Genomic DNA, 26,654 nt, shown 5'->3' on the forward strand with positions numbered 1-26,654 from the left:
GAAGAGCACTGCCTTAAATCAAGTCTCGTGCCCTCTTTCCAGGATGCTTTTTCACAAAATTTCTGTCCCAGGTCAGAGTCTCCTTAACACATTTTCCCCACAGAGAGGGATTTGAAGGACTGCATACTCTGTGACAAATGTGACTTCACTGATTTCAAAACAGCATCACTTGTGGAAGTTTACTCAGTGTTAAAGAGAGGACAGCACAAAAAAAGATGGCATGAGTCTTTACTCCTTCAACCAGCCCAGTGTTCCTTACTAACAGAGGTAAATAGGAAGAACTCATCACTTCTGGCAAACATTTATTCACAAATGGATTTAGCTGCGTCTTGTATTGTCTGTAAGGTGGTGTCGCATGCTAGTAATTATTACTAATAAAATACCGAGGAGTCCAATAAAGTAGCAAAGGTTGCTCTGGCCTCTATGTCACAATGATTAGAAATTAAGTCAATGTCCAGTTAAGGAGTCACTATTCCAAGTCTATAAAGCCATTTCCAGAGATAAAATGAGACAGATACCTGAGAATGCTTAAGCAGTGCTGGAGTGTCTGACATACCAGTAATATTTAGGGGGCAGGAAAAAGAGGAGACTAAGGACTTTTTCAGCCGTCTCCAATGAGGGAAGAAACAACTCCCATTCATGTTAAAGGGATTAGGATCAGAGTCCTGCAGAGCTATACTACAAGCCACACAGAAACGAAATATGTTTTAAAAATTCCACTTATAACAAACAGGAGTAATGCCAAAAATTTTATCAGGATAGACTTTACTTTATTACATTTATTCGTAGCCAGATCACAGCTCACAGCTTGTTACCGATGCTAGAGACAAGCCTTGGCTAAGCCAAGGCCATTCCAGAGGAGTTTCAAAGATGAGAAGATGCATTAAGGGATTTGAATTACAGGAATGATTTTAATGTTTTGCTAATCTAAGTGATACTTCGTTGAACCCATGCTAATACCTAAATTATTAAAGTTTAGAACAGTGAAGCAAAGCATGGTGTCTGGTGGGAGGAAAGTTAGGTGTAGTGTGCAACCTAATCACAAGACCTTGAAATGGGAAAAGCAAGACATATAATGCACACAGGAAAGCGTGAAGTTGTCCTAAAGTAGCAATCTCATTTTTCATGTTATTTGAAGGCTCAGGATTTGGTTGCTGTAAATAAGCATAAGATAAGGAAACACTCTGAAAAAGACAGGCAAATGAGCACTCTACAACTCAGTCATTGACTTCCATGAATTGCTAAAGAATGGAGGCTTTTTGGGTTTCAATGTTTATGGTTTGCTATGTGGAACTGAGTGCTTGTAAACCACTCTTCAGATCTTTCCTTGAGATCCTAGCATGGCTAAATTTATATAAGAATACACCACACACTCCCCAACCATCTGAACCACTTTTAAGGCAAAGAAGCCATGAAATGCACCAAACCACCAGCTAATTTCTATGAAGCATTGCATTTCTGCTGTTTTTTCTCATTTCCATTTCATTCTAATCCTTCTTATATTACTTAATTCACTTACTGAAGGACTTATATAGCACCTATATCCTTAGCTATCAGACACCCTTCTCATATAGCCTTAAAAGGACTTGTTTAGGTTTGCAGGGGGAGGGGGAGGAGAGGGGTTCTTTTTCAGTGTACTATGTCAAGGTTGCTAGAAGCCAGCAGATCCTGGCCTCCCAACCCATTTTAAACATTATGAAACAACAAATTATGAAAACAGTCCACACACTGCTTCTTACTAAATTCAGGTTTGTGATTCTACTTGTAGCAAGAGAAAGAATCTACATTTTGGTGAGAAACAGTATGTAAAGTACTCTGTAATTTTCACTTTAAAAGGAGGCGAGAATCCCTGGCTCCATACAAACTTGACATATTCGGCACACACACAAAAATTTAAACAAGTCCTTTTAAGGCTGCATAGCTTCTGTCTTAAAAAAAAAAAAAAAAAAAAAAAAAAAAGAAGAAGAAGAAAGCCCACCCAAAAAAACCAACCCTCACATATTTGCTGGACTGGATTGCTTGTGCTTCCCAGGGCTCTTCTCTATCCCTCTGCGAGAGCCAAACCGTGCTTTGCCCCCATACACACAGGGACAAAAATACCATCTCTTTCCTCACCAGAGGGGAAGGGATGGCCAAATGACATTTCTTCCACTCAGCAGAAACCTTAAAATAAATTTAAAGTAAAGAAAATAATTAATAGCAGCTACAAGTGGTAAAGAAAGTAAAGTGGGGAAATGGAAGTGGATTAAATCATCGCACTAAAACTACGAGCTATTTTTCTGCCCCAGTGACACTAAAGCTCAGTCTTTGTTTTCCTAATGCACTTGACTACCAATCTTTGTTTGCTTAAGTTCCACATTTCCTGACTTCACGATATTAACGTACTTTAAAGCCCAGAAGACCAATTGGTGTGGAGGATTTTATGTCTTTAAAGTGATCTGCGCCCATCATAAATACATTCCATTCAACAAAAAAGTCTAGAGATGAAAATACCTCATAACTGTTTCAGTTTTTATGTCCTAGAGAACATTTTGTCTCCTTGGATACTCAAGGCTCTACTTTTCATTTATTCAGAGTGGAATACGAGCCTTTGAACAGATATACACAATGTTAATAGTCCTTAAACACAGAAACCACCAAAAATTCCTCAATGCAAATCTTGTTAACTAAAATGGTTCTTCTAAAAAACAATACTTCTTGTAGACCTCAGAAGTCCTGGGCAGAACTGGGATTTCCTACTCCAGACAACACTTTAGAACACAGAACATAGGAGGAAAGTGAGCATCATCTGACTAAGGTTGATGGAGAAACACCTTGCTCCCATAGAAGAAACCTCCTAACCCGAGTTTATTTATGCCTAGTTTATGATTAATTTATTGTCATTGACGTCCTTTAATGGAAAAAACTTCCTTTTCCATCTGTTCCCTTAATACATTAGTTGACAACAATCACACCCTTCTCATCTTCCCTTTCACTAGACTAAGCAAAGTTATTCTCTTCCAGTCCTCAAAATGATAGTACCTCTATTTCTTTAAATATTTCCTTACAGTTCCTCCAGACATTAAGTTACTTATCTTGAATGTGGGGCAGTGGAAACAGTCACACATCCATCCAAACTGTACCAGTGCTCTTTGCAATGGTATAAACGCTTCACTTTCGCCACCAAAAATGTAACACCAGATATATTCTACATGGCTTGTTTTCAGAAAAGAAGAACAAACAAACTAAAACAACAGTTAAAAACCCCACAAATGCACTTTTCAGAAATGCAACATCAAAGAGCACCATAAAATTATTCTGTCACTTTCTGGCTATGGTAAAATTATGCTTCATTTTCCTCTCATCTTCCATTCATCATTATCTCGTCTTTAATAATGACTTCCTTGTGCTAAAGTCTTTTACACAACAGACATCAGAATAATCAGTGTATAGGTGCAGAGTCACATTCTTGCTTCTTTTGAACAGCAAGAAGTAAATGTCTTACTCTCCAGCCCTATGTGCACAGCTCTGAAATGACTGATCAGTCAAATGCTTGAGATAAGATTTTAGATTTTGTGTCAGTTTCCCATATTTTGAGATGATGTCTAATGACACAGCCAATGAAAGACTTGCAGAGACTAATACATTTGACAAGAACAATTAATATAGCTAGGGTGATTAAAATATACATAAGACTTGCGGCATTGTGCCATTCTTACTGTTATTTAACGAAGGCTATCATATGGCTCTCAGGATCAAGGAAGACCAGACACCTGGGTTTTATTCTTAAATCATAGATTCTATTTTTCAAGCCCTCACACAAACTATCTTGGTTTTAACACAGCACATCCAATGTAATTACTTTATTGAAAGTGGAGGTATAAAACATAGTTTCGAGTTTCTAGTTTGGGGATCATAACTAGATCATTTTTAGGCATAATACACCTTCATGGCTTCATTTCAGTCCTTGTTCTTATGTCTGAAGAACATCTTCTATTTGCATTAATCTCCTCTGTAAAGAGCTCAGCTTGACTTTTGACAATTTTCACAGAAGCATTTAACCTCCAAGCCACAGCTTTTTTTGTGGGATCTCTGCTTACTCTTTATTCTGAAGCATTTAATCCTACATTTGCATTTCCAATAAGGCATTTTATCTGTGGTTCTGACATTTCTGGGACTTTGTTATTTTGGTTTTGATTTTGTTTGTTGTTTTTATTATTATTATGTCTCTCCTCATCTCTTTAGTTAATTAGTTTCCTTAATTTCTGACTGTATTTTGTTCAACTTGCTATTTGAAATGGATTAAGTGGTAAGCATTTGTTCCAGGTCTGTTTTCTTAGTCAGCTCTTCCACAAGGTCATTCTTACATACCAAAGCTAAGCCTGAAACATAGCAATCTTTTCATTCAATAGCTATTAGGAGAAGAAATATGCTGACTACAACCTCCAGAAATGTCCTTCTTATCATTATTAATAGTACTGTTTCCAAGAAATAAAATTTTCCCATAGAGATGTATCTCCCAGTAGTATTTCTTTCTCTAGCAATATTAAGAACTTCCAGACCAAAGCTGATCTTGGCATCTACAGCAGACTCCTACCACCATCCCATCGCACCTCACATCTTAAACCTGCCCAGGAAATTCAAAGCAGGACAAGGACAAGTGCACAGGTCTTGCTCCACCCCATCAGCTAGGAGAGACCTTCCAGGCCATCAGCAAATGAAACAGACTTCTCTCCACCCCATGAACACTTTGCAAAGCACAACTAACATTGCTGTTTTCTTTACCCAGTCACTCACAATCCATTTCTAAACTACTCCTAGTGACAGAAAAAATGGAAAACTTCACAAACTTTGCCAGGATTTTTAAGTCTTAGGGACCCCTTCTGCCAAAAAAATGTCAGAGAATTAGACAATCTGACCTAATGGAAGATTCTTACCTACATTAGACAGACATTAACAGATGGACAAGTTTGAAGACAATTTAATCTTGAATTGGCATTTCAGAAGCACCTCTAATCTTAACAGTGTAACAAAGGTAGCTTTAAGCAATTTGAGTGCAGTTGTATTTATTAACACTCTGTATGAGTCACTACTTCAAAATGCCTTCTGCTGTCCTTAAAATCATATTGGCACATATTTACTTCGAACATTTTGCTAAGTGCTACTAAAACTTTATAGCCCTGGGGAAAAAGATGTAGGAGAGAGCTGGCACACTTACACTTTAAAATATGAGGTATACATAGATCTGTTCCTCTTTTTCCCCATTCACATTCATTATAGCAAAAAAAAAAAAAGAAAAAAACAGACAAGAAAACCCAAACCAAACCAAAAAACAAAACAAAACTGAACCAAAACACCAACCCCACAACTCTTTAATTAATATTATCCTTAGGATTTTACAAGAACAAATTAAATTTCCCCCAGCAAACACAGCATATCTCCGGTGAGTGTGCACAGAACAAACAGCCACTGTTTGGCACAAAGATGACTTTAAGTCTTCGATGCAGCCACATAAGACAAGAACAAAGGCAATTTGAATGAAAAATATATATAATCTTCTAAATTAACTCAGTTTGCAACAGATTTTCTTTAAACAGTATGTACTGTTCTGCGTCTTTTTTATCTTGTATTTTCTGTTTTCAAGTTTAGCAAAACAGAAATAGCACCAGTGAAACAAATGAGGCAGAAGAAGGGGCCTGAAGATGATCACATTATTTCATAGAATGGTTTGGGCTGGAAGAGACCTTACAGATCATCTGGTTCCAGCCCCCATGCCATGGGCAGGGACACCTTCCACTAGACAAGGTTACTCAAAACCCCATCCAACCTGGCCTTGAACACTTCCAGAGATGGGGCAGCCACAGCCTCTCTGGGCAACCTGTTCAGTGTCTCACCACCCTCACAGGAAAGAATTCTCCTTAATATCTAATCCAAATCTGCCCTCTTCTAGTTTAAAGCTACTCCCTCTCAACCTATCGCTACATGCCTTTGTTAAGAGTCCCTCCCCATTTCATTTTCTAATTTCTTCTCACACATACAGGCTACGGACTGTGCCTCATCACTTGGGTTTTTCAAGTTGTCAAAGTTATCTTTGTCAAATAGGTATATCATGTTCCAGGCAGAAGTGCAACTTTCCTATTGACAGTGTATCCCTAACTATTGCTATGAAAATGTAAAAGTTTAAGGTTTCCTTCAAATTCAGCTATTCATACAAAAAACAGTTATTGTCACAGTAGTGTGGTGCAGACAAAAGAAATTTGTTCATATGAGAACAAGGTTTCCCCACAGTGATTAAGATAATCTTCACTTACCATGGTTTAATGTGGCAGGGAGGCATCTAGTAGCTTCTTCCACAGTTACTATTCCAAATGCCAGGAGTTCTTATATCCCCCCCCCCAGAACAATGTTAGGGGTATTGGTACAAGAGTGGTGGCTGCAAGTGAACAGAACTCAGGCTGTGGGCTAGTTTCCAGATGCAGTGGCAGTGGGGTCTCCTCCCAAAATCATAGTATCAACTAGGTTGGAAAAGACCTTTAAGATCAAGTCCAACCATTCCCCCAGGACTGCCAAGTCCACCACTACACCATGTCACTAAGGGTCTTGTCTACATGTTTTTTGAACAATTCCAGGGATGGTGATTCCATCATTTCCCTGGACAGCCTGTTCCAAAGCCTGATCACCCTTTTGGTGAAGAAAGTTTTCCTAATATCCAGTTGAAACCCTTCTCTCTCTCTCTCTCTCATCAGTATCTGGCCATTTTCCTTCCTTGTTCATTCCCTGTTACCTTCAGTTCACTATCTCCCAACTCTGCATCTCCCTCTTCTCTCCCCAAAACCAGGAGCCTTGCAAAACACACAACAAGAGAAACTCCAGCAGAAGGAGAAAAAAATGTGTATGGGATCATCTTCCCCATCTTTTCTGCCTGAGGGGGCAGCAGATCCCAGTCTCTGAGAGGATACTTCTGAGGAACCACGGATAAAGCTGATTAGGGCATCTATTTAAAAGACGGGAAATAAATAAATAAAGCCATGAGTTGAAAAGGTCACCAAGGGTGATATTCATCTAAATGGAGAACACTGCAATGTTGATGTCAACTGCTAAGTTAAGACTCCATTTATAGTTGGGTGGGGGAGGGATAAGGACAGCAGACATTTTATCTTTGACTTCAGGCCATAATACAAGCTCCTGCCACTCAGCCCTCCCAGGCAGCCATTTGTTTCTACTGCACATGAAGTCCACACCTGGAGATAGCAACAAATGGAAAGGACAGTTTCTAGGTAGAAGCACAGAATAAAGGTGTCCATTATTGTCAAGAGCCAGCTCCCCTTTCTCAATCAAAACAAAATGAAGGGGAGGAGAAACTTGGATAAACACCAGGGCAGCAAAATTGCAGTTTAAGCTAAAAGCTTTTGTTGCCCCAAGAGTAAATTTAGGCAACTATGAAAAGATGACTATCAGTCACAGAGCTATGGAAGAGCTCTTCAGCTGAAGTAAGTTTTTTTCATTTCACTCCTGAGACAGAAAGCCTGCTGTATTTATGTAGGGGATTACACGTAGCTGTATGCAGCAGAAAGGGGCAGGGATCCACAGCCCAGGAGGTCCCCCATGTCTCACATTCCTAGATACTGGCCAAGTCGAATTTTGCTAAACTTTCCACGTATTTTCCTTCCAAAGAAATTTTTCAGGCTTCAAGCAAGTATGAAGAATTACAGGCTCAAAACCTGATTTGTTAATGAAAACTTACATCCAAACAGAACAAATATGCCTCTCTGAAACCTTCAGGAAAAGGATCAGTCCCCTAATTAGCCAAGCACATGAGTAATAATTGTGCTAGCCTATTTCAAGAGTGCTTTTTCTGTTTGCTACTGCCATTTTTCAGAAGAAGGAAAAGATTCTCAAGGGACCAATAATTAATAGACTCAGTCAAGAGATCATTTCCTTTGGTCCCTCTGCAGTGCTAAATTGCATTAGTCTCCAGGAAATAAAGTGTGAGTGCTAAAAAAAATCAAAACCTACTACAAATAGGAGGAAGATATGCACCAAAGAATTGGGAGGGGGGACATGCGGATGTTTAGAGAGGCTCCAAAAAAGTTATTCTTTCTTCTTTTTCCATTGTACAATTTTCCTTGGTGCACAGTTACACCTACATAGACTTACTAAAACTAAAAGTACATGATTCAGAGATCATTTAGGAAGTCATTTAAATCCATTTAGGAGGCTATAAACCTATGCATGGGAAGTGTAAGTGAGCCAGGAAACTACCAAATACTCTTGACACAATTATAAAAAAATGGGACTAAGAGGTGGCCTATAGGATCATCACAGACTGTCCCCAGCACAAGGTCAAACAGCAGATGCAGTTTTGAGACCGAAGCAGGGAAGAGGTACACAAGCATCAAAGAGGCAAGGAAAGCAGGCTGCCAAAACTATTATATGACCTGAGAAACTTGTGGATAAATTGTTTTGATGCATCAGATCCAGCCTATGTGCTGTACAAGAGGCACCCTTCTGCAACCACAGCTGCAAATAAAGAAGTCAAGTACGTCAATGTTATGACTGTAAGTTCACCTATGCTTTACCACTATATACATCTTGGCACTTAAATTTTCCTCAAGTTGGTATATTTTTTTATTCACAAAAGTAATGCAGTTACTTTTGCAGCTGTCAAAACTGCAACTTTCTTTAATTTCAAATTAAATAAAAATAAAATGTGGAAAGACAAAAGCACCACTGAAAAGGGAGTACTAACAGCCACAGCTAGGCATTATACCAGCAAATTTAACCTTGCATCAGAAGATGTCATGCTGCTCTTTTTATAGGATATAAGAAATGCTTGTACTCATAAAGGAAGCATTTCAAAAATGGGTAACTGCACTTGGTCTTGGCAAGGTAACTTAAGCATCTCCTAGCAAGAGAAAAAGAGTTTTCTGCTACCCCACCAAGAGGCCAGCCAGCAAGCTTTGCTTGCTCTCTCATTTGGTGGCAATGCCAACGACATTTGTTAAAGACCAATCATCATGTGGTGATTGGGTAATCATGTAGATAACCTCAAGAGAAATACTTCCAGCAAAGAAATAAAAGAATGATATATACAAACATAGCATTAAAATGCACACAAATATGAAACTAATACATTGTAATATATACACACATGAGAAAGATACAAAGCAGACATGCTTGTGATTACGAAGGTCTCTTTTCCTATGGAAACATCTTTCGAGCATTGCTCCTCACCAACATAGTGAGGGCAGGTCTGCATCCTGATGTGGCTTTTGCTTATATGGGTTTATCTGCGGGTTGTTTATAAGCCAGAAAGATTTACATGAATGTGTAACTCAATCTCCAAGTGTTGCTCTTCAATGATGTTAAGCAAACAAAGCTACAGGTGAAGTCTTTGGGAGCTAACCTCCAGAACTAATGAAAACCAAGCCATTGGTAATTAGCAGAAAAGATTCAGGATTCATCAAACACAAGAGGATAATTTTTTTTTTTACCAGTCTTTTTTTAAGTGTCATCACAGTTTCTATGCAAGGAACTCTCAGACACAGCACACATCAAACACTGGTGCACACCGGCTGAAGAGGAGGTGGTGGTGTTGCAGCAACTAGCTCCTGTCAGTAGGATGAAACTCAGGAAGACACCTAAATAAACCATCAGCAGGACTGTATCCAGAGTGTCCACACACTGAGAACAGTCCTGTAGCTCAGAGCAGGTCAGTGCAGTAGGGTACAAATAGTACTGACTTTCAGTTTTCACTTGTAGCTACTGTTGAGGCTGAAAGCACCACTCATGCATGTGGCTGCTGGATGGGGACTGGGACCATCTGAACTACATGCGACCCAACATGGACAAAAAGAACAATCCCAAATGCAAAGAAACCTCCTCATCATATATAATTATAATGGGTGATGGGGAATACACAGCCATTTGTTTTCCCAGTTCTGCTTCAAGCAGAGAAGCCTTGAGGAGATTCAAAGAAAGTCATGTAAAAGCTACCTCCTTTACCTGATCAATGCATTAAGAAAGGTGCATTTCTTTATTGACTTATTTGTAGCCAAACTGAGAAACTGCACATAGAGTTAAATATTTGCACTGTGATGAGTCAGTATTTATTGTTGCCTTGCTCCAGTCACCCTGTTTCAGTTGTATACAAGCTTATTTTAAAATGGATCCACAAAGATAGCTAGAGGCCAGTTCAAGTGGAATTGAAGAATATGACACATTCATTCCTCAGGGTAACTCCATTAACTGCAGATACTTATACCAAAATAAACGTGACCTCCTCTTTTCCCCCTTACTCTTGCACCCTTCATAAATGAGTATCAATTCTACTCAGCTAACAGAAAATTGAATGGTATTACCACTAGTTGGGGAAAATAAAGAAGTTATTTCATGCCAGAAAACAGCAAGATGAATCACCAAGAACATAACAAGGTTATTTGCGAAAACCAAGGACATATGTACACACTCCTGACACCTCTGAAAGTACCAAAATACATTAAACTTTACAGAACAAGTTAGATGCAAGTTCTGTTGCTATCAGATTATCAAATTGATTTCATTAAAAACTATGGAACTGACACACTCAAAAAAGAGAGGGGATAGTATAAAGGTTGCCCTAGGAGCTGGACAGTTGCTCAAAAATGGGTACACTGATTTCTGATTTGTAGTTGATTAAAATAGCTCCAAGATGACAACATACATTTCAACACATCAACAGTTTTCTTTCAAATGTTCAACTCTACCTGTGTGCTCATTTCCAGAGAGGAAATGAATATTTGTAATTTGCCTTTTACAGCAAGAAACATTTTTAATGCTCTCTAGCACAGAATACACCACCATAGCAGTTCATACAAAGAAAAACAACATCCAGTACACATTGACAATTATTTTAAAGAAAATTCACAAGAAATGCTGTCTTAATGAACTTAAGAACAGAAACAGGATTTGAAATCCCTCTGATCACAGGAGAATTACTGAATTCCTGAGAACTAAAAATACTGATAAAACATGTCTGACAAAATCTCATGTTTACAATTATAATAATTTTATAGGACATAACAGTATACAAGGCAGTCCAGGGAAGGAAAAAGACCAATTATTCCACAGTTTGTGTGTTCATTATAAGATATGTTACTGGCTAGACTACTTACAAAAAAGTTACCCACAAAATTTCTTTTCATAGAATCTAAAGCAAATCTCAGAAGTATAAGTCAACCCATTAATTTTTAATAGACAATCCGGATGCCTGCATGGAAGGATGAGGTACCACATAAGATTTGCTGGGGAGTGCAGGGGGACACATGGGGCTATGCATCCAGAATGATGTGGCAGAAGAAAGGCCGTGTATAAATGGGAACAGTAAGAGGAAATGGATAAAAACTGATTTTAAACGAAGACCACATATGTAATTCCAAGAACACTGAAACCATCCTCACTCTTGTCAAGCAGCCCGGTAAATGCTGAGATTTTTAGAAATAGTGACTGAAATCTGGTTTCAGTGAAGATGAAGTCTGTTTAACTTCAGACCTCAGTGTGGGCAAAGCTGCACCATTTCAGAAAACTGTAGATAAATCATTTTTAATACATATTATAAACAAAATATCTATCAGTGCAAAATAAAACCTTAACCTAGCCTGGCCAAAAACCCTTGAAATTAATAGTGTTAGGTAACAGATCAAACGTACAAGCGTGTCAAACAAAACTAACACACAATGTGATGAAAATCCATACGAGAAAAGGGGGAAAACAGAGAAGGAATCATCTTCTACACCTCTCTGCAGCTGAAGCCTTCCAGCACAAGTGAATTTGAAGGGCTGAAACTCCACCTTGCAAAACAAGACCAGCAAAATTAACAGAAATATAACTAACAAAAGAACAGCATGAAGATCTCAGTTCTAACAAACCTATCTTGAAGAATGTGGATCAGCAAATTAAATATGAATAACAAACACACATGTAACTTGGGACAAGTGGAAAACCCTGCTATTTCCTATGACTTTCAATGAAAAAGTAACATTCTAATCTGCAAAACCTTACACATTAAAATAAGTAATTATCAATAGCTAATTGAATTACATTTAACACCAAAGATCAAGTGAGGCCTAGAAAACTGATTTAAAAATATAAATATTCTACCAGAAACAATACAGAATCAGCTGAGCTCATAATGGATGATCTCCTGAGCACCTGTATTCCACAATGGTTCATTTTCTCACTCTCATGTGAGAGACAATTTAAAACAACTTTTAAAAAAGCAACAAACAAAAACCACACTAAAGAACATATTATTAAAGGAAAGGAATTCCATGTGTCTTCTAATTGGAATTCCTTTTCCCTCCATAAAGGGAAAGCAATTTAAACGACCAGTACAAAAGAAGCCAAAAGTAAGATAAAAGTAAACTCTACTTAATGTTACATGCAAGTTAAGGTAACAGGTATCGTATTTATTGTCACAGATAATAACTGTAAAGACTTCCTGGCAGTAAAATTTCTTGCCAAACACTTTGGGGTTATGTTTGAAACAGAGAGGAAAAAAAAATAAAATAAAAGAAATAAATAAGAAAACCCACAAGCCAGTAGATTGCTACTTATCAGACCTGCTCTCTGTGTGCGTTTCAATCACCCTCCATTTACCCTAGGGGCAGAAATACTCCCCTTCACCTTTTTGAGCCCTGCAGAGAGGAGCTGGAAGAGCACTGAAAGAGTTTTGCTGCACTCTAACAATCACTGGGTGTTTTGTATTGGCAACGCCAGGTGAGAAAGAACAAAAAAAAAAACTCTGAAGCTTCAGCTGGCTAAATGTATAGGATTGGCTCCAAGCAAAGGCATCTTTTCAAGTTCAGCTGTTCAGACCTAATCACTGAAAGACAATAAATTTGACAACCCAAAGTGTCATTATCATTTTTTTTCCTCACCATTTCAAAGAGGTCTGAATGCCACTATCATAAATTTAAAGGCACAAAACCAGGTCTTGCTTACCTGGGTTTCAGAAAGCCTGCACCAATGTAGATACATAATTAGATGATTTTAAATGGATGATGGAAATGTGTAAGTGAAAAGTGATACAAACTGGTGGGACACACATTATGGGAAAGTTCAAATTCATACCACTGCCGGAAGGGCGACAATCAGTTTAGTCTAATTCACAGACATGTAGGCACATTATGACAACTTTAATTTATAGCCAGAAATATTGTTCTAGCACCAAAGAATTTAAATACTCTCCAGCCATTACTTACTCTATCCAGAAGTAAAATACATTATTCTGTTCAGCATCACTGATGACAAATTGTCCAAATTCATGCAGAAAGACTCAAATGGAGACTCCCAAATCACTCATAGCAAGGAATGTTTTCAGAGACCACAGCGCTATCAGATAATTAAAGATTTGCAAGGACTGCTTCTGATGTCATGAACCACCTGTACTGGTACAGCTATTTTCCATTAGAGGACTCAGAGAAAAAAAGCGCTTCCCCAAAAAATTATTAGCCACAAGGTAAATCATCAGCTAATCAGCAATCACAAAGGACAAGAGCATCTCATTTGTAAATAAATCTAAGCAACTCAAACTCCCCCTGTTGAATTTAGCAACAAAACCATTTGACAGAAATGTACAATCACAGAAAAGGACTGCACAGTTTGCTCTGGTTTACCCTTTTTCTCCTCAGTCATTCTGAAGAAGATTAATTCTACCCTGTTGCAACATTTTTATCGTCTTCAATTCCCATAAATACAGAGTTTGACATTGCTTCACATGGGCTGTGCAGTCGTGCATGGCTAATCCTGACTGAAATGTAGATGCATTCTGGAAGATGGGTAAGGAGTCAATAAAGTTCTCAACTTTGCATTTTATTAGTCTGCTTTCCTGTGAGCTTAGACTGAATATCAGTTATATCAATCTATATAAGGCCTCCTGAATACATTTCAGGACAAGGACATAAAAAAAAAATCCATAAATATTTATAGAGGAATTCATATTGACGCTCCTGATTAACTCTGAAAACAAAGCTCATCACTAGCGATTTCATTTCTTCCAGCCAGAACATTCAAATGTGGGTTCATACAGCAAGAAAACAAAGCTGCCCAAAACAATGCACCCCTTTGGTCTTTGCCTAAAAGAAGAAAACTGTGTGCCCCGAAGCTCAGCACACGGAGCAGGAGTTCTCTTTCTGTTGAAGAGGGACTATGAACCACCTCTGGAAAACCCAGTGGCTTCAAATCCGAAATAGTCAGGACATGCCAAGGACTGACTCATGGGTTCGTATGACACCACATGGCAATAGATGAAAACTTTTGCTGTTTGCTCCTGGACAATTTACGTTTCTGTACATCACACACAACTGGAAGTGAGGGATGTAACATCAGCTGCTACATGGTGCTGTATTTCTGCTAGCAGTGATCTCTAGTGTTCCTCCAACAGTCACCCCCATGCACACAGAACCCCAGCACCACAGCAGTTCAACTCTGAGGTTGCAAGGACACAGGTCAGCAGCTCCCCATTACAGAACATGTCCTATTCCTGAACTGAAGCATTAAGATGCTGAGAGCTATGCAGGTATAACATCAGACATAACTCCAGTGAAAATACGTCACTAAGATACATACATCTTCGGAAGACCTGAACACGTCGCATCCCTCCCTGAAGGTTTCTGAGGTTCTTGTTTACTTCTCATGGGTTAAAACAACCTCCACCACCCCGACATTGCTCCTACCACTACCTTTGCAAGACAGTGCATAAAGCACAAGAAATAAAATATTTAGTACCTGCAACTCTGAAAGACATCCACCCTCCAGTAAAAATCCAAGTCTTTCTGTTCTGCCACCTGTTTCTAACATTTGTAAGACACTGGAACAGGCTGTGAACAAGTATGAAAGCACTCACAAGTAAAGACCACTGAAACAGGCATCTGGGAGAGGAAGAAACTAGCTAATCAGGGGGTTCCCCAATTACTCAGGGATCTCTGCTTGCAAACCAACCAAATCTCTGATGACAGCCCACAGTGATAGAGTACACGAACAATTACCACAGAGGGGAAAAAAGGAAACATTGAAGGCCACAGTGCCAATTAAAGGATGTTTTGCCCAGAGGGTCGCTGGAATGCCAGACAATTTGCCAAGGGAAACACAGGGTGTGGCCTCTGCACAAAGCTGGACTCAACATCTGTTTCAAGAGCTGGGACATATTTCAGCAAGAACAGGATCTGGCTGCAAGTACCTATGTTTTTCTTCCCACACAATTTGTTTATGGCTTTGGTTTCGATACAGACAGCACTATATGCTGTGCTCATTCAAGACCCCCACCTGCAAAGTATAAATATATTTACAGGTTTTTAAGCAAGCTTAGTATCCATCTATCGAACTGTGATCTTAAAATTCTTTTCCACAGCTTGTGTTTAAACAACAAAGTGCTTTGTAAGCCTCAGGATATTTATTAATAGGGCTAGACGGGAAAAAAAATACAGTAATCTACTCAAATGAGAGTTTCAGCCTGCAAGAATACTGAATCCATACACCAAGTCATGTATAGATGAGCATAACAGGAGCTTGCTTTTAAAAACTAACAGGCAAAAGAAGAATATAATCAACACAATATACCACCTAATTTAGGTCTGTAAATCAAATCTGACAACCCAGACAATACAATCAACTTTCTGAATATGCAAAACTTTGCAAATATTACAACCTTATCAACACCAAGAGAAAATAACTTCAAGTTTCAGGAGATGCAGATATTCAGTCCAAAGTTTGGGTGCTACACACCAGGTACCTATAGATACATTTAGTTACTCGAGATGCTTGATTTAGACGAAAATCGTCACCTACAGAAAACAAGACCAGTGAAGACTGGCTCTAATCCAGTGGAATTACACAGCATGGTAGCAGTCATAGAACCATAGGAATCATCTACGTTCATGGCAGCCTAAGCAAAGGTGACTGATAATCAAATTCAGATAAAGTAATGCAAAAAAGAATTATGTTACTTCAAGGTAAACAATTCAATTATATGATGTGATATCAAACAGCCTCCAGTATCATTTCCAAAGATTCATACACCTGCTTTAAAAATGTAAGGTATCCAAGTACAAAATAACAGCAGACTATCGTACAGTAGTTATGATCAGCATTTACTCTTCCTGCATACCTGAGGGCACCAGAGCCTGAACAAACCCAAACTTTACTTACGTTGCCCTTAGCAACTGAACTCTACCTACTGTCTATTTAAGTACTGTTGTAATAGTCAATTCCCCATTAGCAATTCTAAACACTTTTTGATTTAGTAGAGGATATATTCAGGAAATCCTTTTAACTGTGCACCTTCGATAACATTCAGATAGTAATCATTAGAAAGAAAAACATTACTTATTTTCCTTTTCGAGTCAGCTATGCCCACTAAGACCTGGGCATCTCCCAAGGGACCATTAAGATTTGCCACCCCCTTTAGAGAAACAGTATGAACCATATGGATTTGTCAACCAAGGCATGCTACAGAAAGGTTGTCAGATTCTTTTTGTAAGCAATACAATGCATGCACACCTCCTTTATTCCCTAGACAACAAAAAGCCATTTCACTGCACAAAGTAAAATGGCTTTCTATATTCTCAAATGTCATAGAAAGGCAGGAACAGTGTGAAATTCGAACTCTGAGCACAACTTTTCCAAGCCACTGAGAGTTCAGCTGCATTCCTGCTACAGGAACAGGTATTGCACTTGAACAAGAGCAGCAGTCAGCCCCTGCACAGATATACTGCTTGGTGAATGATACAGGTACTTAGCAGACAGATGAAAGAAGTTCGAAGGTGTTCAAACGACCCAGTAAACCTGACATGTGAAATACATTGTTTCTTTGGTGTGATTTTTAGTTGAAATTTAAATTCAAACTAAATGAAATTTTTAAGACCCCTGGCCAGCAAAACTACTTTACTATTTTTAAGTCAACAGAAAGCAAGTAGCCTCCTTCACAGTACTACACAGACACTTGGGCATAAAAAGTAACTGATTAGCATCTGGAGATAAAAGTAGACCAAACTATCTAAATATATCAGTGACCTCTATAATTTTTCTTTTTCAGAGTTTCACTCTTCAGGCTGAAAGAAGGGTAAACTGTGCCTGCAGGTTTCAAAAAGGTTCTGGGAAACAAAACCAAAATACAAACCATCAGCCTGCTAGGGAAGTACCAACCACATGAAGTCTAACAGTTTTACTTCAGGGTAGCTCTGTGTCACACCACCTTCACACCTGAACAAGTTCTAAAGGTTAGCTTGTGCTTCCACATGACACTTTTTTTAGAAAGTGAAGTATGTCCACAGGAAAATAAATAATAAAAGAAGGACTGAAGAAAAGCCTTGCTCAAAAATCACCAAAAAAGGACATGACAGAGACCAAAATCGTCAGTTCTCATCTTGCACTTCATCTGCATGGCTAACCTTCCTTCCAGACACAGGTTGCTGATTCTGGTCATGCATGACCTTGCTGCTCAGGCAGACCTCCTCATCATGAGCCCAAAACCTCATCCAGCCAACAGCTTTACGAAAGAGTACTGCTGGTTGATTAAATACCTTATTGGAGAAGCACAGTCACCTTAAATTATACCAGGGAAGCATACCAACACATCTGAGCTGAATGATATGATGTGTGCCTCTCCAAATAAAAACCCTGAAGCAACATGCCCATGGAATTTTATTAAACAGCATCTTTCTAAGTACGATTACAAGAACTGTAATTGCACTGCAGTGATAGATTATACTAAGTAAAGACAGGCAAAAGAAAGGGAAACTTTACCTCCTGCTGTGTATGCACAGGGCAGCCACTTTCTCCATACTTTAGGCTACCTCTGTTCCTGGCCAGTATCTAGCAGCAGATTAATAACATCACATTAGTGTGGCTTTGCACCTACCTAAGCAAGTCTTGCCAAACCCAACCTGCATCTGCCCCCATCTTTTCTATTGCAGGCTTGAAAGGAACAATGCATATGTGTGTGGAGAGCTCCAGGAATACATCAAGCACTATAAAAGATTTGACCTGATCTGAATTGAAATCTACTTCCTGCAACTTTTTTAAAGTCTATGACATACACAAGAGCTCTTAGCTTCCCGTCTTCCCCTCATCCCAGCAAAAAAACCTCACAGCCACTTTGCACAGCAGATAAAAGCCGGATGGACTCACTTAAGATTCCATCAATCCCAATCAAAGCTTGGCCTTGGTACTCACTATTGAGCGACAAATAGTGCTTATTTCCTATATCCATATAGGCATTTTAGAGATTAGCAGTAAAAACACTTGCAAAAGTGTAAGCATGAATCATCACTGTCACTGGGAATATCACTCAAATGAAGAATGAAGGATTAGGCTCAACAGCAATTGGAAATCATATTCCTCCAGCAAAACATCCAACATGTATGAGGTCAGCGTTAAGAACCTGATTAATAAAATCCGAGAGCTGGAGCCAGAATTTTGACATTTAACTATTCCCTTACTGCTAATTGCCTCTTCTGTAGCTTGCTTTTCTGATTAAGTTGGAAGTTTTCGTCACAATTTCCTGATTTGAAAACACAGATTGATTTAATTTTTTTAACACATTAATTCTGCCCTTGACACTCAGAATATGAGAAAACAAGCAGCTACCTCCAGTGGAGCAGAGATTTTTAGGTTTCAGAGCCTCATTCTCCTGCTGAGCAGTGCCTAGCTGAATCCCACAGCCTGTTCTCCATCTTGCCAAACCTGACTGCAAATGTACTACGGTTGATCTGGATATGCATCGGTCTGGTGTGCTCCTGTACTGCTTCTTGCTGACAAGCCCACCGGGAGGAGAGAGAAACCAAACAAATGGTCTAGGTGAAGGCAGCACACTTAGGAGTCCTATAAGATAAATTACTTGCAGAATGCACTAAAATCACAGTAATAAATGTGGTCAGCTTGCAGCACGTTAAAATCTGTGAGTGGTTGAAGACTGAAGTCATCAGGCAATGTGGCTCGAGATCACTTTTAAGGAGAGATGCTTACCTTTCTGGATTCTTGCAAAACACAAGCAAGACCACAGGAGGATGTCAGGTTTTGAGTCCTCCTCATGAGGAGATTCTTACAGTTTCTAGGTTATAATTTTACAGTGCCAATCTCACTATTCTACTTTGAATTATTCTGTAATCTAGTTGTTACAATAAGCATTACCACAACTAGAATATTGGAGTAAAATCATCTTTTTAACTCAGTCTGAGCTCCAGTAGGCATTCCGAAGTTCACTACTGTCATAGCTTCCCGTGCAAACCGTTTCTTTTGTTTCCTCTATCCTTCCATGCAGACTGATGGATTTAAGATCCTGAGAGCGAGCAGCAAGTCTGCACACCACATTAGCAAAGGGTCATCTGGGCACAGGCTGATCCAACACACAAGGCAAGACAGTGAATGCCCCAAATACTGCTGGAGGCAAGGAAAAACCCTTCTTTTCCCAACAGACTCACTGAGATCTGAATTGGAGGTGACCTCATTATCAGCAATTGATTTGGAGCCTTAAACCAGCTCACAGCTGTGTCCTCCTGGGACACACACATCCTCCCCGCTTTGGCTGACAGAAGTCCTGGGTTTTGGCCCAAGGAAAAGTCTCACATCTTCTCTTCAGATGAATTCCCCACAGTACCCTACAGGTCATGGCAGCCACTTTCAAAGCCCAGCTCCTACCCATTTTCTCCTATTCCCTGGTTGAAGACAACCAGAGTTTCCTCATCAGGGAAAACATTCTTTCCCTTCGGGGAAAGCCCTTCTGGTAAATGTTATAAGACAAAACAAGATCAAAGATGCTATAGCAAGATTAAAATGGCTGTATCCATATCAGATCATACTTCAAGCTTCCTGCTCTGGACCACTGAAGGGTTGGTTGAGCAACAGCCAAGGCTATTTCAAGTCTTTTCTTCCCATATGTAAAAAACTACATTTCAAGTTACGAACAGAACTCTTAAAGTGAGTACAATATTGCTTCTGGTGTTTTAGCCAAAACACATGAGGCAGCTTTTCATTCCCCCTATAACTGCTGCTAAGATTAAAAAAAAAAAAGAAAAAAAAGTAACAAATAATCCCCCCCCAAAAAAAACCAAAACATCGCAAAAAAAACAAAATAGCAACCCACCAACTTAGGAACCAACAGGAGGGAATACCAAGTCAGGAAGGGGACCATCCCTCTTAATGAAATCATCTGAAAAGCATTCCTGGAACAGTTGGACATGTTAGAATCAGGTACAAACACCACAGTACCAAAAATAGCTTGCAGAGTGAATTCAGCTAATTAGTGGGCAGGTAGAAGTAACTTGGGACTAAAAATTGCAGGGTACAGCTTGAGAACCAAGGAGTTGGTACAGAGAATCAATGTCCAATCATACAAATTTCAAAGTTTACCTTCAAGCTGACTCTATCTTAGTCCTGAGGCTCAAGTAGCCTCCAGACACTGGGCAGCCCAAGAAGCACATCCCCCAGTTTCAGTATCACCTTAACAAAGACTGTTTTCTACACTCCAGGACTACCCTAAGAAATGAACCAAGGTACAGGTGGGGAATGAGATTCCCTTCAAAAGCACACGGCTGATGAGAATTAAGATGCTAATGCAGATGCCTCCTTATGCACTTTCATAAAAATCATGAAACTTTAATTATCAGTCTTGAAAAGCAAAAGAAAAGCCCACCACAGAAATCACTATAATTACTTCCGCCAATAAATTAATTGCTATTAAATACAGTAACACTCTATAATTTTTATTTAACACTTATCAAAACAATTCAAGAACTTGATTTGTATTTACACCATGCAATTATTCAAAGTTAATGAGAATGGTACTAAGTTACGTTTAAGCAGTAATTACTAAGGCCTCAATCCAACAAAGCTCTAAAGTCTTAGCTTATCTTCAGGTCAACAAGCATTTGTTTTCAATTAGGCTATTCATAGACTTCACATTAAGTGTATCCACAGATAGTACCCAGCATCCAGATCCATATTCTTCAAACAAACCATTAACATCACCTGCAAAAATCACTTACCTCCCGGATGTATCTGTGTTGTTACTTTATTATATTTCTTTCTTATTATACTTAATATTTATTTATACTTTCAAGGCCAGGTTTGATGGGGCTTTGCACAGTCTATCTAGTGGAAGATGTCCCTGCCCATAGCAGGGGAGCTGGAACTAGATCTTTAAGGTCTCTTCCAACCCAAACCATTCTATGATTGTATGAATCTAATATTGAAATATATCTTAAAATAGTAAAAATATTTTATGATCAAGTATTATTTTTAGGTTCACAATTTCCTCTTTGTTGCAATATACAGCAATCAAAGAACAGTGGTTTTGCAACAGTGCTAATGGTCTCCTGAGAGGGCTGGCCATCCTGCTTCTTTCTTTGTGTGCCTGCCAACCTTAAGTCACTGCACTATCTGCTGCCACTGCAGGCAAGCAAATGGACTGATACCTAACTAACTGAAACAATAATGTGCTTGTAAGTAGTAGTTAATGGTAGACTGACAGGGACAATCGCAGGAAGTAATAAAAGTTTCATGAAGCTAACACGTGATGTGACTGGCACTGGTCTCCTATGTGTCTAAATAAGAACAGGACAATTACCCTATTAAAAGAAGAGGTTCTGATTCATTTGATGCATAACTAGCTCCCAAGTGAAATCAGTAGCACATCTCAATAACAATAAAATTTCAGATAGTAAATCACGATGAGAGCAAGCTGAGAGAGCTGGAGCTGTTCAGCCTAGAAAAGGTTCCTGGTACACCTTAGAGCAGCCTTCCAGTACCCAAAGGGTGCCTACAAGAAATCTGGAGAGGGACTTCTTACAAGGACATGCAGTGACAGGAGAAGGGGGAACAGCTTTAGACTTACAGAGGGTAGGTTTAGATAAGATATAAGGAAAAAATTCTTTACTGTGAGGGCGCTGAGGTACTGGCACAAATTGCCTAGAGAAGTTGTGGCTACCCCATCCCTGGAAACATTGAAGGCCAGGCTGGATGTGGTTCTGAGCAAGCTGATCTGGTTGAAGATGTCCCTGTTCATTGCAGAGGTTTGAACTAGATGATCTTTAAAGGTCCCTTCCAACCCAAACTATTCTATGATACTTATACACGATACAAAATATAATTGCTTCTATATAACTGTTTTAGCCAACATGCCATTACCTCTAAAAGCTGTAGCATTAGTAGAGTGGCTCAATGCATCAATACCTAAAGCTGAATGAGTACAAAACTATTTACAAATTTTCCTCCTGAAAACAGAAAAAAAACCCAAACACAAACCAACAAACAAAAACAAAGAAAGAAATAACAAGCAACCTCTCCCAATCTAAACTGTTCACATAAAGTTTAAACAAACATAAAAAGAAACTTAATTGCCAATACTGAAGGAATCAAAGTGAACCGAGCAGCACACTGTATCCTGAATGTGACACACTCATCAACCCATCCCGGCAACACCAGCAGCCGGACTCATCAGGACCAGAAAAGCAAGCCTGCTCCGACTGACAATTCCCACGTAACTTCATCGACAGCAATAAAATTACTTATTATTTACATAGGTGTGGACGAAAGTAGCATCAGACCTCTCATGCCATTACTCCTGCTAGCATTTATTTATGCCTTCAGGAGAGGAGGCTGCTGGCGTGTTTTACTCGGCTTTTTTTTTTTTTTTGTCTGCCCGAGCAACAGAGAAAATGCTCCTAATAAGGCTGGTAGAAAGGAAGTGGCTTCTCAACAGCCCAAGCTCTTGCAAAGGAAATAATAAAACATGGTGTTATCATCCCCGACGCAGCGGGAGCTGTGCCGGAATCGGTTACCGGGAGCAGCTCTGCCGCGGGGGCTCGTCCCGCCGCGGTCTCGGAGGGGACTCTGCGGAACGGGGCTCTTGAAGTCCCCCGGGAGCTCCCCGCGGCTGCCATCTCACAGCCCGCTTTTTATTGTAATAAACTATTTTTCATGTCATTTCCAGCAAAGCGCCAAATCCCTGTACGGGAAAGCGGAGGGAAGGCTGAGGTTCAGCGCCCCCCTGCACGCCCATCGCCGGGACAGAGCTGTCTCCGGCCTCCCCCGGTCCTGGTTGCTCACCCCCGGCGGCGTGGCGGAACAGCTTTCGGGCCCGAGCGCAGACACCGACGGACGGACGGACGCACACCCCCGACACACGTGGGCGCACCGTCTCCTCTGCCCCTCCGCGAGCCCCGGCCCCCTGCAGCCCCTTCCCTCCCCGGCACTCACCGCATACCGCAGCGCCGGCTTCTCGCTAAACACCGAGTCCCCCATGGGTGCGGGCGGGCGGCGGAGGGGCCGCTCCCTCCACTCAGCGGGGCGGCGAAGGCTGCAGCTGCTGCGCCGGGGCTGGGCGCTGCTCTGCCCTCGGACGGCGGCAGCTGAGACGGCAACGCGGAGCTCCCGCCCGACAGCCTCAGCCCCCAGCGCCCCTCCTCGCAACTTCTGCCTCCACCCCGCCCGCCCTCGGCTGTCCCCTCCCCGCCGCGGAGCCGGCAGCCCCTCGGCGGGGCCGGGCGGCAGCAGCAGGAGGAGGAGTAGGAGAGGCGCCGTTGCCGCTCCCCCGTGCCGCTGGGAGGGCGGCGGTTTCAGTCCTCCCGCCCAGCGCCGGTGACCGCCCCGCGGAGGGGCTGCTCTCCCGCCCGCTGCGCTTGGACCGGCAGCACCTGCGGGCCGACCCGCGGGGCTGGCGGCGGCGGCGGCGGAGGTGGCCGAGCTCCCTCTGTCTGGGGACAGGGCAGCACCAGGGCCCCTCGCCCGGCGACGACACTTCCCAAGCGGTCCCCATTGCCCACTGGCGAGGTGCTGCTCTGAGGCGCCGACCCAAGCTCCTGACTGCTCGGGTGAGACGGCTCTAGTGGTCCCGTCCTTTATTCTTAGGGAAAAGCCTCCGACCGGCCCCTGGCAGCACCGGGACCACCCCACCACGCTCCATGTGCTGCCAGGGAGGACCTGCAGGTTAAGAAGAGAGGACCAGCTAAAACTGACTTTATAATACATGTTTGTATAATGCGTGATTTGGGAACCCTGGCTCGTGATTCTTTAACATGCAGGCTTTGGAAAATTAAATGCTATTTCACGACCTATTAGTAATTTTCTGAGTATGCATCTATACAAACAGTAGTAGATGAAACAAATTCTGAGGGAAAACTGCATTCTACTGTGTTAGAATTCATCGTGACTTGCCTGGAGAAGCCACATCATTCTCCATCAGCAGAAGTGTTTAAAAATACATAAACCTCAGTTAGGCATGACCTCAGCAGAGCGGGGAGAGGGACAGGCTAGATGATTTCCTGAGCCCTCTTCTATCTTTTTAATGATTTTTCAATGCTCTGCACAAATCATGGTTAGCACAGTAACTCCCCAGTTACTCTCAGTTGTTCTCTGAGGAAGCTGCCTTATTCTAGTCCTGCATGACATGTATGAGATTAATAAATTTTACTGTTTCTGACCTACAGCCTAGGCAAACTTGTTACCAGCACATTGCATTATCCCTAAACAAAGGTAATGTATTCTTTCAGGGAAAAAGAAAAGGTACTTGGGGAAAAAAAAAAAGTAAAATAACTTAAAATACAAGCTGGAGAGATAGTTTGGTTGAGCCAAAGTTTTTATGTATTCTGATGGTGATGTACTGTACCCAACAAGCTTCCAGTTACGATCTTCCATGGGTCTTAACTTCTATTGCAGAGGAAATAATCTTTCAGAGTTCCCATGGACAGGGAGGTAATTTTCAGTTAGCTTGGTGTGAACAAAGAATACAGTGTCTGCCTTTATGCATACAGTCCATTTTTATCTCTCAGATTAACACTGTGTGTTACCCCCTTCCCAGAAAACAAGGCGGGGTAGGTGTTCTAGCAGTTGCATAGTGTGCATTGGAAAGCAGCATCCAACAGAAAGAAACCTTATCAAACATTTCTAGCCATCAGGATCTCCAAGCAGGTGGGGGGAAAAAAACTAAAATTAAAAAAAAAGATAAAAAAGCACCCAAAGGCCTGGTTTTCCCTTCCGATGTTCAGCTTTTTATTTCAAGGAGATGGTTTCAACCCAAGAACTCTACAGAAATCATATCCTCTGATTCCAGCTGTTTTTTCCTGTGCTCCACAGGCATGGTGTTTGACCACAGAAAGCCAGAGAAAGCAGGCAAACAAGACTGGGGACGGGCACCCAGGATTTCTACCCCTCAAGCTCTACAGCATGACCACCTTCTGTTTAGCCCCGTCCTCTGGAAAATGGTCAATGCAAAAGGCATTGCTAGACATCAGAAAAGGCTTAAAATACGGGGGAGCATGTTTCAATCAACACCACAAAGTGACGAGAATGGTATGGAGGACATCAGAAACCCCCAGCTTGAAGGTGGGGAAGAAAAAGACTAGCAAAGGGAAAGGATGCAAAATGTTAAGGTAACAGAGTAGTTTAGGAAAAGGGAGAAAACCGTAAAGGCAGGAAGGAGAAAAATACCCTAGAGGGAGAAGCCAAAGAGGGGAAGGACTAAAGGTGAAGTTTTGCGGGTGGAATTCGTCTGAGCTAGCAATTCATTGCTATTATAAAGGAGAGTCTGGCTCCCGTAACCCTTTTCACCACCCCCCTGACAGGCGAATGCTGCCACCGCCGCCTCCCTTCCCTCTGCCTCCGTGCTTGTCACAAACCGATACAGCAAACGGAGCGTGCCGTTTTCTTCCCATTTAACAGGCTGAATCAGCTCTCCGAGGGAGGAGATGAGTGCCAGAGCTGGCACGAAGGAAGGCAGGAGGGTATCTAACTGGGAGGAGGGTATTTGGGGCAGAAAAGGAGTGTGCATGGAAGTGCCTTTGCGATAGTGACAGACAGGTTCCTACCTTGATGTAGCTAAGATGAAAAATAAAGACTATGCAAGCAGGAAAGTGTAAGTAAAACTTTTCACAGAGACAGGGAAAGAGGCAGATATTTATGGCTTGGCAGGAGCTGGTGTCAACCCTGAAAAATGCAGGTTTACTAGATGCATTTCTTTCTGTCCACACGATATGTAAAATAGAAAGGACTTTTAAGTATTTTCATTTATAAAATCTTAAAGGATTTGGTAAATTGCAGCTATCAGAAATTTCATAGTACAGTCCAAATTTTTTGTGCACCTAACAACATTTAAAACCAATTGCCAATTACAGAAGGTGTTTTCAAAGGCCAGACCTTAAAACAAAACTTCTGTGTATTTTAAAGCAAGTTATTGTAACTGTGACTAGAAAGCTTGTTTACACTGTATTCATGGTGGCTAAGGAGTATCTGACTTCAAATTGCACCGGGTTTGGAGCATATCCCTGGTCTTCAGTGAGCAGTAATGAACTGAGCTGCACTGCTCTATTGCCATCCATAATTAGGGACTAGGATTAGCGTACAGATCTCTCATAGCAGTTCTGACTACTTTTTCCCTTTTCATATTCCTTCCTTATTCACATTCATTTATGATTCCTCCCAGGTGTTCCTTTCAGATTTCCTTCCTCCATTATTTACCTGATAATGGGTACCAAAGGAATGCATACAGCTCACTTTGGGAAGCTGTAAACCTTCCAAGTCAGATTCTCTTAACAAGTGATAACAGGCTAGGTTGGATGGGGCTTTAAGCAACCTGGTCTAGTGGAAGGTATCCCTGCTCATGGCAGGAGATTTGGAACGAGATGATCATTAAGGTCCTTTCCAAC

The 26,654-nt window shown here is 40.9% G+C and overlaps 1 protein-coding gene across 2 annotated transcripts in view; it reads right to left on the reverse strand.

Moving 5' to 3' along the window:
• The window catches only part of ARHGAP6 (Rho GTPase activating protein 6), a 322,604-nt gene that overhangs the window by 136,080 nt on the left and 159,870 nt on the right, over window positions 1-26,654 (reverse strand). The window contains exon 1 of one of the 2 annotated variants that reach the window (XM_031051180.2): window positions 23,212-23,347. The exons of the other annotated variant lie outside the window; for it this stretch is intronic. Within the exon in view, the coding sequence (XP_030907040.1) occupies window positions 23,212-23,256 (45 nt within the window). The 5' untranslated portion in view covers window positions 23,257-23,347. Of the gene's footprint in view, window positions 1-23,211; window positions 23,348-26,654 lie in introns of those variants that run through there. 2 annotated transcript variants of the gene reach the window in all.

This window comes from Melopsittacus undulatus, chromosome 2 (assembly GCF_012275295.1).
Source record: "Melopsittacus undulatus isolate bMelUnd1 chromosome 2, bMelUnd1.mat.Z, whole genome shotgun sequence".
NCBI classification, from domain to species: Eukaryota; Metazoa; Chordata; class Aves; order Psittaciformes; family Psittaculidae; genus Melopsittacus; species Melopsittacus undulatus.